The sequence below is a fragment of the Mixophyes fleayi genome, chromosome 10 (assembly GCF_038048845.1).
Source record: "Mixophyes fleayi isolate aMixFle1 chromosome 10, aMixFle1.hap1, whole genome shotgun sequence".
In the NCBI taxonomy this organism is placed as follows: domain Eukaryota; kingdom Metazoa; phylum Chordata; class Amphibia; order Anura; family Limnodynastidae; genus Mixophyes; species Mixophyes fleayi.
Window position 1 is genome coordinate 53,619,031 of NC_134411.1, and position 15,065 is coordinate 53,634,095.

General features: G+C 43.6%; 1 protein-coding gene across 1 annotated transcript in view; it reads left to right on the forward strand.

Moving 5' to 3' along the window:
- PYGM (glycogen phosphorylase, muscle associated) overlaps positions 1 to 11,259 on the forward strand; it is a 61,417-nt gene extending 50,158 nt beyond the window's left edge. Inside the window, exons 18-20 of the mRNA XM_075188772.1 lie at positions 9,403 to 9,537; positions 9,698 to 9,764; positions 10,142 to 11,259. Of these exons, the coding sequence (XP_075044873.1) occupies positions 9,403 to 9,537; positions 9,698 to 9,764; positions 10,142 to 10,294 (355 nt within the window). The 3' untranslated portion in view covers positions 10,295 to 11,259. The remainder of the gene's footprint in view (positions 1 to 9,402; positions 9,538 to 9,697; positions 9,765 to 10,141) is intronic.
- The last annotated feature ends 3,806 nt before the right edge of the window (positions 11,260 to 15,065 follow it).

The following is a 15,065-nucleotide window of genomic DNA, read 5'->3' on the forward strand; positions in this document are numbered from 1 at the left end:
TTTCAGTCATATGTAATGGATCCTTTATTTATGGCCTCTTTTTCCACCTTTATCTTAGTTCAGAAACAATAATGTAGTTAGAAATTCTAGGGAAATCCAAAAAATGTTGTGCACCGTGTAGTGGTCCATATATGAAAAGGTATTGAGGAGGCCTTGCCATTTGAACATATGTAGCTCTCACAACACTAGGTGCAAAGTCAGTCTAACTTTGCCTACCTGTGTTCCCCCTCAATAAAACAAAACTACTTAAGTAATGACTCTTTACTACTACTCTGACTTTCATTTTATCATTAAACAACTCAGGAAGTTGAGTGATTTCATTCATTTATGTGTCAAGTATTGTATATTATCTTTAATATTTTACTTACAATGCTTTTGAGGATGAACAAGATACATTGCATGGACTCAAGTGTGCAACCTGCTTCCTTCCACAAAATGGCATAAAAACGCAGCCTTTTTGTGTGTAGTGACGGAAAGGAGCACCTCTAAATGTGTTTGGTTACATCCTCTCTTATTTAATATAAATATCAGTTTAGAGTATCTATTATATTGTTACTTTGCTTTTGTGCTTCTCTTTTACTCTTTGCAGACCGATTCTGTGCATTCATGCAAATCCTTAGGGATTAATGTATCAAACTTTCTAAAAAAGAAAAGTAGAGATGTGGGGCATCACCTCCACTTTTCCGTTTTACAAGGATTGATATATTAAACCCTAAGGGGTATATTTACTAAACTGTGGGTTTTAAAAAGTGGAGATGTTGCCTATAGCAACCAATCACATTCTAGTTATCATTTATTAAGTACATTCTACAAAATTACAGCTAGAATTTGATTGGTTGCTACAGACAACATCTCCACTTTTTCAAACCCGCAGTTTAGTAAATACACTCCTTTAGTCTATTAGTAAAAATACCAAACTAGACATATAGCAAGAAAGAAAAATAGGTGCTCTGCTATCATAAATGACTACTTAAATTGGACAGCACGTGTGGAGTTAGGTATCTGTGTGAAGTTCGTATGTTCGTCCTGTGTTTTGTTGGTGTCCTCCAAGTTTTCCAGGATCCTTCCACAATACAATACAATTGGCTTATGACAAAATTAACCCTAGTGTATGTCCAATTGTAGATTGTAAGTTCCACTGGAGCAAGGACTAATGTGAATGATTAAATGCTCTCTGTAAAGCACTTAATAATATGTAGGTGCTAAATAAATAACTAGTTTATTTAATTCACTGGATGTTTCATTTAAAATAGTAGTCTTTGAGCAAATCTTAAAATACATGCCAATCAAGGGTGTGGTCTGGCAGCCATCTCGGTGAGCCACACTCACTCTCCAACCAGTTTAACCCACTAATAAAACACTTCTCTCCTCCACCGGCACCCTCCGCTGCAGCCCGGCTCCGTTTTGGGATGACTTGCATGCACTTTGCTCGCACGGCACTCCTGAGACCTAACTTGTGCTGAAATCCTGCGGCTTCGATTTTGGGACCCGCCGGATGCTATCTTACCGCTGGAGCGGCTCCTCTTGCCGGACCCTCCGACTGCACTATCTGGAGCAGCGCTACCCACCGGATCCTTAACCATTAAGTTTCCACCTGGTAACTGCAAGTGGCACCCGGAAGACAGCTGGAATGCTGTGAAGACCGAGGACCGACCACAACTTTAAAGAGGATCTCCTCCTCTTACCTCTATCTATCTGCAAGGGCCCCATTCTCTTGGCGCGAAACAGGCCAGTAACAACCAAGGAAGCCCTATCCACGTGTGCTGACTTGATATCTGGGGCCAGTATTTATCGGGCTACTCTGCTCCTGTGAGCCCCCCCGGGACGGTGACACTGGTGTGGACCTGGAGGAGAGGGGAGGTGAGCTGCTTGACCCGCGGCTTAGGCCCTGCTTCTGTGCCGGCGGTGATCTCCCAGAAGCTTACCTGCAAGAACAACCCCGGACAACGCGGCTCTGCACTTACCTGGTCTGCTGAATGCAGTGATTTCGGACACGGTCCCATGCTGCCTGTTGTGATCGCTGCTGGACAGGACTTGCAGGTTAGTGGGTGGGCTTTGTGTCATGCACGACTCTCCAGGTATCGCTCACCAGACGCGGCTCCCCGAGTACTGCCTCTGCCCGAATTCATGTTGGGAGGTTGGACCCACTCCTCTTCACTGTGCTGGAGACCCAGATCGCTACTGCTATTGCGGTGAGGATCCACATTTTCCTACCTGCCGGCACTTGCTTGTGCTGTTTCCCACTGCTGGCTTCCAGTTTTCTGTGCAGTACTGCAAGGATATATTTCCAGTGAAATGATCTCCTCCATCTGTGCCTCTTGAGTATGCTCCTTTGAGTGACTCTACAAGTATCACAGAGTGTTGCTCAGCTCTGTTTGTTTGTCTTTTTTCCTCAACTATATTGACTGACATTACTGGGGCTCTCTGCTGCCACCCAGTGGCTGAAACAATCTCTACACTTGTACTACTTTCCCATCCTGTTCTGGTGCATTTCCTGTGTGCAATCATAATTCTGGACTGCTCAAGTTTGTATTGTTCTCTACCTATCCTCCTTACCTGTCCGCATGGTACTATGGGTCAGCTCACATGTTTTAATACCACATCCGGTTCATTTAAGAAGGCCGGGGATCTCAACTGTTTATGTTTCCGTGATGTGACTGTCACCTCATTTCCGAGTGGCCTTTTCTGAGGATTTCCATTGTTTTTGACCTACCCCCCGATTTCCTCTCTGCCTCCGACCCTACTTTACCTAATCATGCCAAAAAGCAAAAAACTCCATTCTAAGGGTATCCCCCAATATTACCCTAATAAGACCTCCTCAGTCTCTGGAACTGAACAAGAGGCTTCTTCCCACTTCCTCGAGGACTCCAAATCTGATGAAGATGTGTCTGACCCAATTACCAAAAAAGACTTTCACTCTTTGATTAAGGAAATGAAAGAGCTTTGTTCTTCGGTACATACTGAAGTTCAACATGCTCTTCATAGTTTGCGATCAGAAGTGTCCTCGCTGCGTTTCCGTATGGACCATATCGAAAGGAAGATGGAGGACATTGTCTCATTTCAGGAATCTACGGCTGTCTCATTTCAGGAATCTATGGCTGACGACCTTTCTCAATTTAGTCAGGAGCTCAATGCTCTCCATGATCGTCAAGAGGATACGGACAATAGAGCCTGGAAAAAACAACCTTCGAATTAAAGGAGTCCGTTGAAACTGTTCACCTAGATCCCTCCCTTCAGAAATTGTTCTCGCAGCTTGCAACAGAAGTTCCAGAAGATTAGTTCCTACTGACAGAGCCCACAGGGCCCTTAAAACTCGCCCAGAATGGATCAATCTGTGCCCAGAGACGTTATCCTCCGTCTTCATTTTTTTCACGACCAAAGAAGCTGTCTTACAAGCTGCCAGAAAACTCCTTTCCCTAACTTACGAGGGTCATACTCTCCAAATCTTTCAAGACCTCTTTCCCGCCACTTTGACACAGAGACGAGAACTCCAGCCTGTCACTTCAGTCCTCAGGGAGAATAATATCAGATACCGCTGGGGGTTTCCCTTTCGCCTTTCTCTTTGGCATCAGAACCAACAACTGTCAGCCAAAACCTTGAGTGAAGCACGTGATCTCTTTCGCAGTATTGGCCTGAATCAGCATGCTTCTCTGGAGACCTCTCAGGCTCTTGCCAATGCTCCGGGGGGCCTACACATCGAGGGCCCAACAGCCCCCGCGTAGAGATTGGTCGACTTTTCCTCACCATTCAAAGCCGCAATCTACAGACCTCCTGATCACCTCGTTTCCGTTTCTGCTCCTCCTTCAAAGTGCATTTGCACTCCCCCAAACATGACACGCTGTGGTCCTTGCAGCTGTCTGGCATATTCCTGCTGTTTGGGTGTAGAACTCAAGGATGTCACGTCTTCAGTTGTCTTCACCCTCCATCTCCTCGTACCTTGAGACTGTTCTGCTGCCGCAGGACATCGTATTGCCTTCTATTGACTGTCGCCCTGTTCTCTGCTGTTTCAAGAGGTGGCGCAATGTTGTTTCTCACCTCTTCCCCAATCTGCATACCCTGAGCCTTATACCTCACTCTCCTGCCATGGACCCACAAGGTGTTCTTGATGAGGCAATAAAGATGTGCAGACTACAACTCCTGTTTCTGCTTCCAATAAGTAATTGTGATGTTCTAACTTATTCATTATTATGTCATTGTTGTTGTTCTGTTGTTTGTTTGTTTGTCTCCCTGCATCTTTTACATCTGACCACGACCGAATGCTTCTGATGCGGTCATCACAATATGCGTTTGGTTATTGATTATTTTTATGTTCCATATAATTTGTTTCATTTTGGTGATTTCTTCCCTTGTTTTCCTTCCCCTTTACTTCCCTTTTTATTCTTTACTCCAGGTTTCAGTACTTTTCTCACACCTCTTCCCCTCCTCTGTTCTTCCATAGGTCATACACTCTAAGTTGGCCACCCGGGATCCTCTTTTGGTCTACCGGCCCTCCATTTTTTATTGTAGCTAGACTTACACCCCCCTTAGAGCCTAGGGATCTATGCTGGTCCTCTGATGACTTGTTCATCATGTCCTGTCCTAATCCAGCAATTGCGACAAGTGGACTTTGGTTCACTATGTTGACCCCTTCCTACCCTTAACCGGTCCTTTCCTTCCCCTCCTTACTGGTTGTCGCTCATACATTTCCGACCGCTGACTTTCTTATGACCCTTAACCTTATCTCCTATAATGTCAAGGGCCTCTACTCCCCTTAGAAACAAGCCAAGCTTCACTCTTCTCTCAAGTCTCTTAAAGGAGACCTGATATTCCTGCAAGAAACACACTTTGTTAGTCATCTCCACCCTGAGCTCCGTTACAGAAAATTTCCTCTGACATATCATGCATGTGATCTTAGGCAGAAGAAACAATGTGTTGCAATCTTGTGTCAGACGCCGTCCCTGCGCCTCCTCCTCGAGCAGGGACGGACGTCCGTCTTCGGAGCGCCCCGTTGCCAAGCAACGGGGACGCGTCTTCTGGTGACGCGGTGCGCAAGCGCGCCCGTCGCCATACAACGGGACGCGTTTCCAGGTTCCTGTCGGCGATCAGAACAGCTGACCGCTGATCCTCTGCCCACCAATGAGGAGTTATCACTTCCTATTTAAAGCCTGCTCTGACACCATTAGGGTTCCAGAGCAACTGGTTTATCTAGTCTGCAGCGTTCCAGTATTACTGTTATCTTGACTCCTGTGTTTGACCTGGCTTCCTGACCTCGCTTTCGGATTCTCCCTTTGTTCCATCCTGATATTCTGGTTTGACCTCGGCCTGCTGACAATTCTCTGTCTCCTGATTCGGTACCTCACCTGCCCGATTGGTTCCTGACTCTGCTTGTTGACTACGTGTTTTCTCTATATCTCGCAAGTAGCTACCTGGGAGGGCCGCGACCTGCACGTCCAAACTTCCTTGCGGGGGTCCCTGGTGAATACCAGCGGCGTGTTAGACTCTGCGCCTCCTGGTGTAGTAGTGCCAATACTTGCAGGTACTAAGGTCACGTCTGTGACATCTTGTTTGCAAGCCATCTAACTTTTGACCTTCTCAACTTTCATAAAGATAAAGAAGGTAGGTTCCTGATTCTCATAGGCTCTCTAAATAACCTCCCCTACACCCTAGTGAACCTTTATGCACCTAAAACTGATCAACATAAATTATTCAAAAAATTGGGTTCTCTGCTAGCATGTGGTGAGCTTATTGTTGCTGCTGACTTCAATGCCGTCTTAGCCCCGACTGTAGACCGTTCCTCAGTCTCTTCCTCCCCCCCCTTCCCCTCAGGACAGATGCCCACAATACTGGAGCTCTACAGGCTTTTCTGAAACTCCATAATCTATACGATGCGTGAAGAGTATCTGACCCCTTGGCCAGGGACTACACATTTTTCTCTTCTCCCCACAATACTTATTTCAGGATTAATATGATCCTGCTCAGCCATGACCTCACTTTCAGACTTCGCTCCTCCCAAATTTTCCCTATTACTTGGTCGGACCATGCCCGTTTTGGCTGTACTCACCTCCCTTGCCCAACTCCCTCCCAAAGCAACTTGGAGACTTAACGAATCACTCTTACATGACAAAGAAACCATTACTCATATTCATTCTCATCTCTCTCGAGTACTTTGTGATGAACGATACCCATGATATTTCCCCTATGACCCTTTGGGACGCTCATAAGGCTGTAATTCGGGGTCATCATATTGCCCTAGCCTCTCAGTCTAAATGATTCCGTCTGGCAAAAACTATTCAATTGACGGACTTGTTGATAGCCTTAGAGCAACATCACAGGACAAATCCTGGCCCTCTTGTTCTCTAGGAAATTGCTTCTATCCAGGGTGAACTAAAACTTTTATTATCCCACCAGGTTGCCAATAAGCTGAAGTGGCTCAATCAGCACTTTTATGAGAAGGGTGACAAGGCCGATAGACTGCTTGCTACCAAACTTAGAGCCAAGATAGCGGCCCAGAATCTCCTGGCTGTCATTGACTCCGATGGAGTTTTACATTATGACCCCCAGTGGATTTGCTTTGCCTTCCAATCCTACTAAACTAAACTTTATAACCTTCCTCAACCTTCAGATCCCTTAGTCTCCCAACAACATTCGCAGCTGATTGGTTCTTTTCTTTCTTCTGCTAAGCTTCCGAAACTCTCCCCACAGGCTAATGCTCTCCTGGGGGCCGAGATTACCAGGGATGAGGTTGAATAGGTTGTAAAGTCCCAGAAATCAGGTAAGGCCCTGGGGCCTGACGGCTTCACGGCTGTCTAATGCAAGAGGTTTGCTGGGCTCATGGTCCCCGTTTGCACACTCTCTTCAACTCAATCCCGGCAGGAGGTTCTTTGTCCAGGGATTCCTTGGAGGCTCGGATCTCTGTTATTTATAAAGATTGTAAAGATGTTTACGACTGCGCTAGTTACCGCCCTATCTCACTGCTTAATACAGACATCAAATTATATGCTAAAATTTTGTCTTATAGATTAAATTCGGTCCTTTCCTCCTTTGTCAATTATCATCAGGTTGGCTTCATTCCGGGCCGCCAGGCCAGAGATAATACTAGGAGGACCGTTGATCTGATTCATGTCATTAATACCAGGAAGGCTCCGGACATTATTCTTTCTCTTGATGCCGAGAAGGCTTTTGACAGGATCTCCTGGAGCTCTATGTCCCGAGCCTTGTCGGCGTTTGAAATTTCTGGTAACCTCCTTACTGGTATCCAAGCCCTGTATTCACAACCTTTTGCGAGAACCATGATCAACGGTTCTCCTTCTGACCTTATTACCATCTCCAATGGTACCCGTCAAGGTTGTTCCCTCTCCCCTCTTATCTTTGCCCTCATTATAGAGCCTCTTGCTGCTTCCATCCGAGTCTGTCCTGACATACAGGGTGTGCGGACGGGGGACTTGGAGAGTAAGCTTTCCCTCTTCACGGATGATGTCCTTTTGACTCTCCAACAGCCGGGAAAGTTGCACCTCGGACTCTTCAACATTCTACACCATTACGGGCGCCTTTCTGGTTATAAGATTAATATTGCTAAATCGGAAGCCCTTCTGCTTAATATCTCCAGCTGAGTGGGGCTAGCCCTCATCTCCCGGTTTAATTTCCGGTGGCAAAGAAAGAAAATTAAATATCTAGGAGTTTTTTCACCGACTCCTATGACTCCCTGTACCGTAAGAATTAACCAGGCCTTTTTGCAAAAATCAAGTTGGAACTCTTCTCCTGGTGCTCATTGATTATCTCGTGGCTAGGCAGGATCATTTCCGTCAAGATGAATCTCCTTCCTAAGCTCCGTTACTATTTTCAGGCCCTTCCTGTTCGAGTCCCCCTTTCAGGAACTTTCTTCTATCCAAAAATGTCTTTCTAGGTTTGTCTGGAACGGCCGGTCGCCCAGGGTCAAGATGGCTCTCCTATAGAGGCCCACCAAATGTGGTGGTAGGTGCTTCCCGGATTTGAAGATTTACTATTGGGCTGCTTACTTGAGTCAGATTGTAGCCTCCCTTGCCCCCCCCCCACCCCCCGGCGGCACTGTCGTGGGTTGACATTGAATCCGCCTACCTCAAATTTCCGTTCCTTCCCTGCATATGGGGCCTCCCAAAACATGCTAGATGGCCCCTCACTGGCTGTTGCCTCACCCTGTCATTCTCAGCTGTAATCTGGGAGACCTGCCGGCCCCATATCAATATTCCGCCTTCCTCCCCTTTTATTCTGCCTCTGGGGTAATCCTGCCTTTCCTCCTGGGCTCTCCTCAGCTTTCTATAGTGCCTGGTTTACTGCTGGTGTCCGATTTGTCGGAGATCTCCTATATAAAGGTGCCTTTATCTCCTGGGATGATCTTCGTTCTAAGTGTCCAAATCTCCATCCTAAATTCTACGAGTATTTTCAGTTGCGGCACTTGTGGGCTCTATCCTCAGGGGTGCTCCTCCCCCCAACTCCTACTTCCTCCTTTGAAAACTTATGTTTCTCCTCTCCCTTGAGTAGAGGTATCATTTCTTATAGCTACAGCTTAATTCTTGACGCACTCTTGCCTCTTGGTGGGAGACACGAAAGAGAGTTCGGAAGGATTTGGGCCCCCCACTGAGGAGGATTATTGGGAGAACAGGTTGCCACCAGCTCTATCTCCACATTGATCAGGGAGGACGCATATAAAGTATACTATCGATGGTACCTCACCCCCGAAAAACTCGTTCAAATGTTACCTTCTAGCTCTCCCTTATGCTGACGGGGTTGTGGCCAGATGGGATCTTTTCTATATATCCTCTTTTTGAATCTTCCATCCTTTGAAGTAGTCCAACAGGAAAAAATGTAAAATCCTTATAGTGTGACGAGAATTTGCTTCTAACGGATCTGATATGCAAATTAATGAACTTAATTTACTTCTACTGGTCAATATGCCATCAGCAAATCAGACATAAGTCGCTCTCATTGGCTTTTGTTGTATAAACCCCTTTCTTTTATTTACAGCAAAAAATGTGCCCATCCCAGCACTTCATCCCAATAATCTGCAGAAGGAAATCTTTGTAGTGATCAACAACACTATGTGCACCTACCCTGTATTTTGCAAGGAATGACTTCACTCCACTCAACTCCTCCCCTTGACCTGTGCAAAGTTCTGCTTCTCCACAAATGACACACTCTTACGCAGCTCAAGCCACATGGCATATCAAAGCTGATATTACACTGTACATTGGACATTTTGCACTGTTTTACATCACTGACATATTTGAATACAAACTGAACCAGAAACTTTCATTAAGGTTCAATGTACACTCCAAAGGGTTAATGTACATTTAGGTCAGCTATTATTATAATAGCACTAAATATGTATTTGTTTGTAAATACACAAATGCTCCATATAATGGTAAAACGTATTTGTTTTCTGTGCAGTTACAATGCTCGATCATACTATGAGAGGATTCCTCAGCTCAGACAAGTGATTGATCAGCTTAATTCAGGATATTTCTCCCCCAAACAACCTGACCTCTTCAAGGACATTGTCAACTTGTTGATGAATCACGACAGGTAACAATTTCTTCTTCTTTCACTCTGTTTCTCCTCATGCTTCATATTTTCTCATCATCTTTCCAGCTCATCACACTTGCTCTCCCCTTTCCTTTTCTGTCCACATGTTCATCCTTCATCCTATCTCAATGTCTCACCAATACTGTCTTATTCTCATCAGGTTCAAAGTATTTGCAGATTATGAAGATTATATCAGATGTCAGGATGCTGTCAGTGCCCTTTACAAGGTGAACTGTCATAGTACATACTGACACAGTGACACACATAGCAAGGAGATAACAGTTAGTTGCTTGCTAACGGGGTGACACATCGACGTTGCAGGCTTAATGAAGCTATAGTTCTCCGTTCCTCCTGCAGGATGACAATACCTATGACACCACATTGTGATGATCTTTGCCCTTTTTAAGAATTTTTATTTTATGACAAATGTGACAGACACAATAGAAAGCAAGTGACACTTAAAGCTGTAGTTTTTGGAGACAACATACGGCTGTTTTACTGACAAGGAGATCATTCAGTGTATTTTATTTAATGGATTTCTTTCCTTTTTTGACCCTATTTTTTCCTTCCTCTTTCCTTTCCCTCTAAACACTCTCTCATGTAGAACCCAAAAGAATGGACTCGCAAGGTGATCCACAACATTGCTGGTTCTGGAAAGTTCTCCAGTGACCGGACCATTTCCCAGTACGCCCGGGAAATATGGGGTGTAGAACCCAGCACCTTGAAAATTCCTCCACCTGATGTTCCACGTGATTGACTTCTTTCAACTCTGTTACGCAATGTCTACCAAAGTCAAGCACCTCAGCCCCTACAAAGTATCACCCCTGGCTCACAGATTGTGAAATATACAGACACCACTCTAATACATGCCTCAGAGACCACCAATTCATCACTTCCCATCCCTCCACCACGTAGAAAGCACAAAAACAAACACCATTCTTTGCCTATTGGAGATCCATGTTTTCTTTGTTTAAAATTAATCCCAGTTCCACCTCCACGCAGAAAAAGTTTCTCCTTACACTCAATGAGGTAGCTAAAGGTTCAAATTCTAAGTTAGAATCCCCACACATTTTTTTTATCTCTAATAAAAACCCCTGCACATAGATGTTTTACTAGCATTGCTTGCCTTTAGGGTCTCCAAACTTAGAGAGTCTAATATAGATGCTAAAAAGGCCATGCTGGCTTTCAAATCCACACTTCAGAGGGGCCCACGTATCATGTAGAAATCACTGCTGAACCCCAGGACCCTTTGGCCAGGTAATGCCCGCTACCTCTATTGCTACAACACTGCTTACACCATAATCATTCTATATTAGTTATAGACTCCTGATCCCTATATCATCTGCACAACCTTGGTGATATAATTCATCTCTTATGTCCTTAAATTTTGGTTGTTTTATAGATCATGCCTGAGTTTTAAACCTGAGGTATGGTGATAAATATATATAGTATTATAACTTACTCCAAGGTTCCAAGCTAGCAAAATTACTTCTTATGTAAGCTTACCAAAAGCAGCCCTCCAGAGCTATTCTATAGCCCACATTGTATTCAAGAACATCAGTAACCTCTGCTGTATGACATCATCCAAAGGGCAACCATTTATTGCTGTTATACATATTGAATACAGGACAAATGAAAAAATATTGAAAAAATCCTATAGGCATAGGATTGTTATCAGTTGGAAATGTCTGATGTTATTTAATAAAGTTATGCTATAATATATCATTGTGTCTGTTCTCTAGTAAAATACATAAAAATCGACAAATAAAAATAATACATTTGCTCTCACTCCCTGTATATACTGTCCACACTCCTCATGCATTCCTCCTCCTCTCATTTCCTCATTCTGTCTCTCTTCTTATCGCTTTCCCACAGGCTTCCCCTCATCTTCCTTTTGGGACCAAAGTGAATATCCGATTCCTCCTGTCTCCTGTTTTTTTTTATTCTGTCAATCTAAAGAACATCACTTAACCCATTTCCTTTTAGAGGCTCTCACAACGAGACTTTACATTTCTCCTACAAGAACTCTGCAGGCTTGTTTTATCATAACAGACTAAATTTGAGCAGTATCACAGTAATGATATCACTTAACCATTCTGCAGGCAGCCAAGTGCAAAACGTCACATATTCCCTCATTCTTTTCATGCACCCCTGCTCTGTAACCACTCTTCTGCAAGAAGTCTGCACTTTACCTGTCTTTTGCCAAGTCTCTTTCTCCTACTAGATACATGCACAATTGTTTTTTAACCCATCTACATCCAGAGCCTATGGCCTCACCGAGAGACCAAGTTAAAGATCAGAGAAACAAATTCCATCGCTGACCTTTCCCATGAGCTATTAATACTGTCACTTCCCACGCAGTGAAGGAGGGAGAAATTGCAGTGTTTCCTCCCCCTTGTTGAAACACTTTCAAATAAGGTAGTTGCCCCCTGGGTGGTACATGCCAACTGATGCATATGGCACTCTGTAGAAAGGATCAATACAGTAAAGAAAAAAATAATGCAAATGTATAGATAAATAATTATAATTCACTAGATGAGCATGAGAGCTCAGTACAGTAATAAGACAAACAGTATAAATGCTTATTATAGATACAGTTATGTTTAACTTGTATCTGTTTTGCATATGTAAGACCAGAGTGCACTGACAACATAGTCACTGTTTAACCCTTACAGTGGTGTACAATACAGCTGATATTGTGCACAAATGATTTTCACCTTCCCATATGTAATGAACACTTTCAGATGAAGTGTTTTAATAAAGGTCATGTCACACTCACATTGCACCATGCCTGCCTGTCATCCCTAGTTATAAATACAGCCTTAATGTATATGCAGCAAAATAGAGTGGGCCACAAAATTTCCAGCTTTTATTCTTTGAATTGTGTTTAACGCAAATTATACTATCCACCACATCCCCTGCACTAACAAGCATGCACTAAAATAATCTTACTATAAAGTGATATTTATATAGGGCCATCAATTATGCAGCAATGTACAGATAATATTTGTCATTCACATCAATGTCTGATCTTGCAGTCTATTCCCTAACACAAACACTAGGGGTAATTTTGCCAGTTGCCAATTAACCTACCTGTGTATTTCTTTGGAGTGTCTGAGGAATCTGGAGTACTCAGAGCAAACGTACGCAAATATGGGGAGGACATACAAACTCCACACAGCTAAAGTCCTGGTTGGGGATCAAACTCATGACCCCAACACTGTGAGGCAGAAATGTTAACTACTGTTCCATCATGCTGCCCCGTTTGTGGACTGAAAAAAGGATAACATTCTCCACTGCATGTAAATGACAGGTGCACTTTAAACTATGAAGTATCTGTTACAAAGTAGAGCTATAGGCCTGTCCATAGGTTTGTCTGCCTTTATTTACCAAGAGAAGGCATGCAAGATACATCTCCTCTACATATAAAATGATGTAAGGGTTGTCATTTTATTTAATATGGTTTACACAGGCTCCTAACAACTCTGAATTCCTTATATTTTTCAAACTTCATGCACTTAGTTGCATGTTCCTCTGAACAACTTCATGGTCTGTGAGTGCATCCAATGTCTGCAAACACCATGGTTTTGGTTAGGGCCATAGTTGACTAATCAACCGGAGCATCCAGAAAACTTTTGAATTTTGGTAATTCCTCCTTGACTCACAGAATAAGCCACGCTCCCAGATTCTGACTCTCCTTCGCGTAAATAGGGTGGGTCCTTGATGACAGGATTCACGTCATAAGCCCTTCACAAGTGGGTCCTGACAACCTAATTCACATCATCATGAGCTTGCCCATGCTGTGCAATGCATAATCATCACGCACCCTTCCCTTGCCTTCTGAACCTTCTACGTGGGACTTCCAGGAGGTGAGGTCTAAACAGTAGTCAAGCATGGTTAGGACTAAAATTAATTTACGTGGACTTGTTACCTACACACTATGGAGATACCATTCTGAGGTCTGAACTGATATTCATGAAAATGCAGCAGTAGTGACATCACTGGATGAATGGATAGGCTCCAATCATAAAAATATTGGTTCAACCTTCAACGGGTTGCTCCAATGTAGGTGACAGGTGCACATCAAAGTATGAAATTGGCTTTAGAAGTAGGATTAAAGAGTTGATGGCTTTAAAGGCCCATGCTAATATAACATTTCTTACTTGACCTCTGCCCTAACAAACGTGGTTAAGAAAGCTACTAGCAGAAAATAATTAACCTTTTTACAATAGAATCAGATATTTTGAGCTCATGATTTTCTAGGAAGTTCAGATTAATATGTTTTAGACCTTATACAAACAAATGTATTTGGTGATTGTAAGGACTTCTACTCAAATGCAATTAGCTTGGCTCCCCACTGGCTTTAAGAAAATGTGATTGTCTTTGACAAGATCAAAGCTTACACCTGCAGTGGGGGTCAGTTGAGGATATTCCATTGATCTCTTGCATTCACTTGCAGTAAACATAAGTGAAACAAGGACACAGTGTCTAAAAGACACTGTGGGGCTGACACTGCTCCTAAGCGCAGGCACAACCAAAAGTGGTTATGGGGTTCAACGCTCAACGCTGAAGCGGGGTGCAGGTTATGAATATTTTAGGTTCATTTGGTTAAAAATGAGGGCTAGGGGAACGTCAGTTTTCCTTCTCGCCCCAGGCGCTACACAGACTTCCACATCACGTGACCTACTCTGCACAACTGAAAAAGGGAAGGAGGTGGTGGGAATGCCGTGCGGCCCTCGAAAAACGAGAGGTTGCCCATCACTGGTATTGACAGTATTACTCATAGTAATCAACAGACCACTATTTTGAGGCCCTCTTAAAAATTGTGCAGAACAATGCACCATAGGCAGATGTAGAATATCATATGGATCATTCACGTCTATGGTATACTGGAACACAGAATCTTTTATTTTAGGTGTGTCAAAGTATTGTGATATGAGTGCAACTGCTATTTATCATACATGAAGTGAACAATGCTCAGGGCCTGATTATCCAATAGGCTGACTAGGTTGCAGTATGGGTGTAAGGCTTTTGTCTCCAAAGTAAAAAGAGAACATTAAAGAAAAATGTACAAAAGGTTTCGATCTTGACATATTCCCATGGTAAAGGTTGAAGACAATGAGTCATCCTTGAATGGGTGCTTGAAGATAAGTGAGTAGGAGAGACAAGGATGGCGACAGGTGCAGGTGTATCAGCCTGCTCCCCTTTCACATCTTTACCCTCAGTGATCACACTTCAGTCCAGCGATACAGTTCTGATTTTAATGGAAATTAAATGAGTAACAAAGATTGCCATGATCCTTTTGAGAAGCCAAGTGGAGTTTCGAAAACATAACATAAACATGAGTGGTTGAGGTGAAGGAAACCATATATTACATTAAGGACAAGTTTGTTTTTACCTTACGCGTACTAGTCTGGCATGGAAGGTATGGGGACTCTGCTATTATCCTAGGGCAACCTAAACCCTTAATCAGACCATGCCAATGCTACAATCACTGGTTGACAAACAGATTGTTTTACTATGGACAG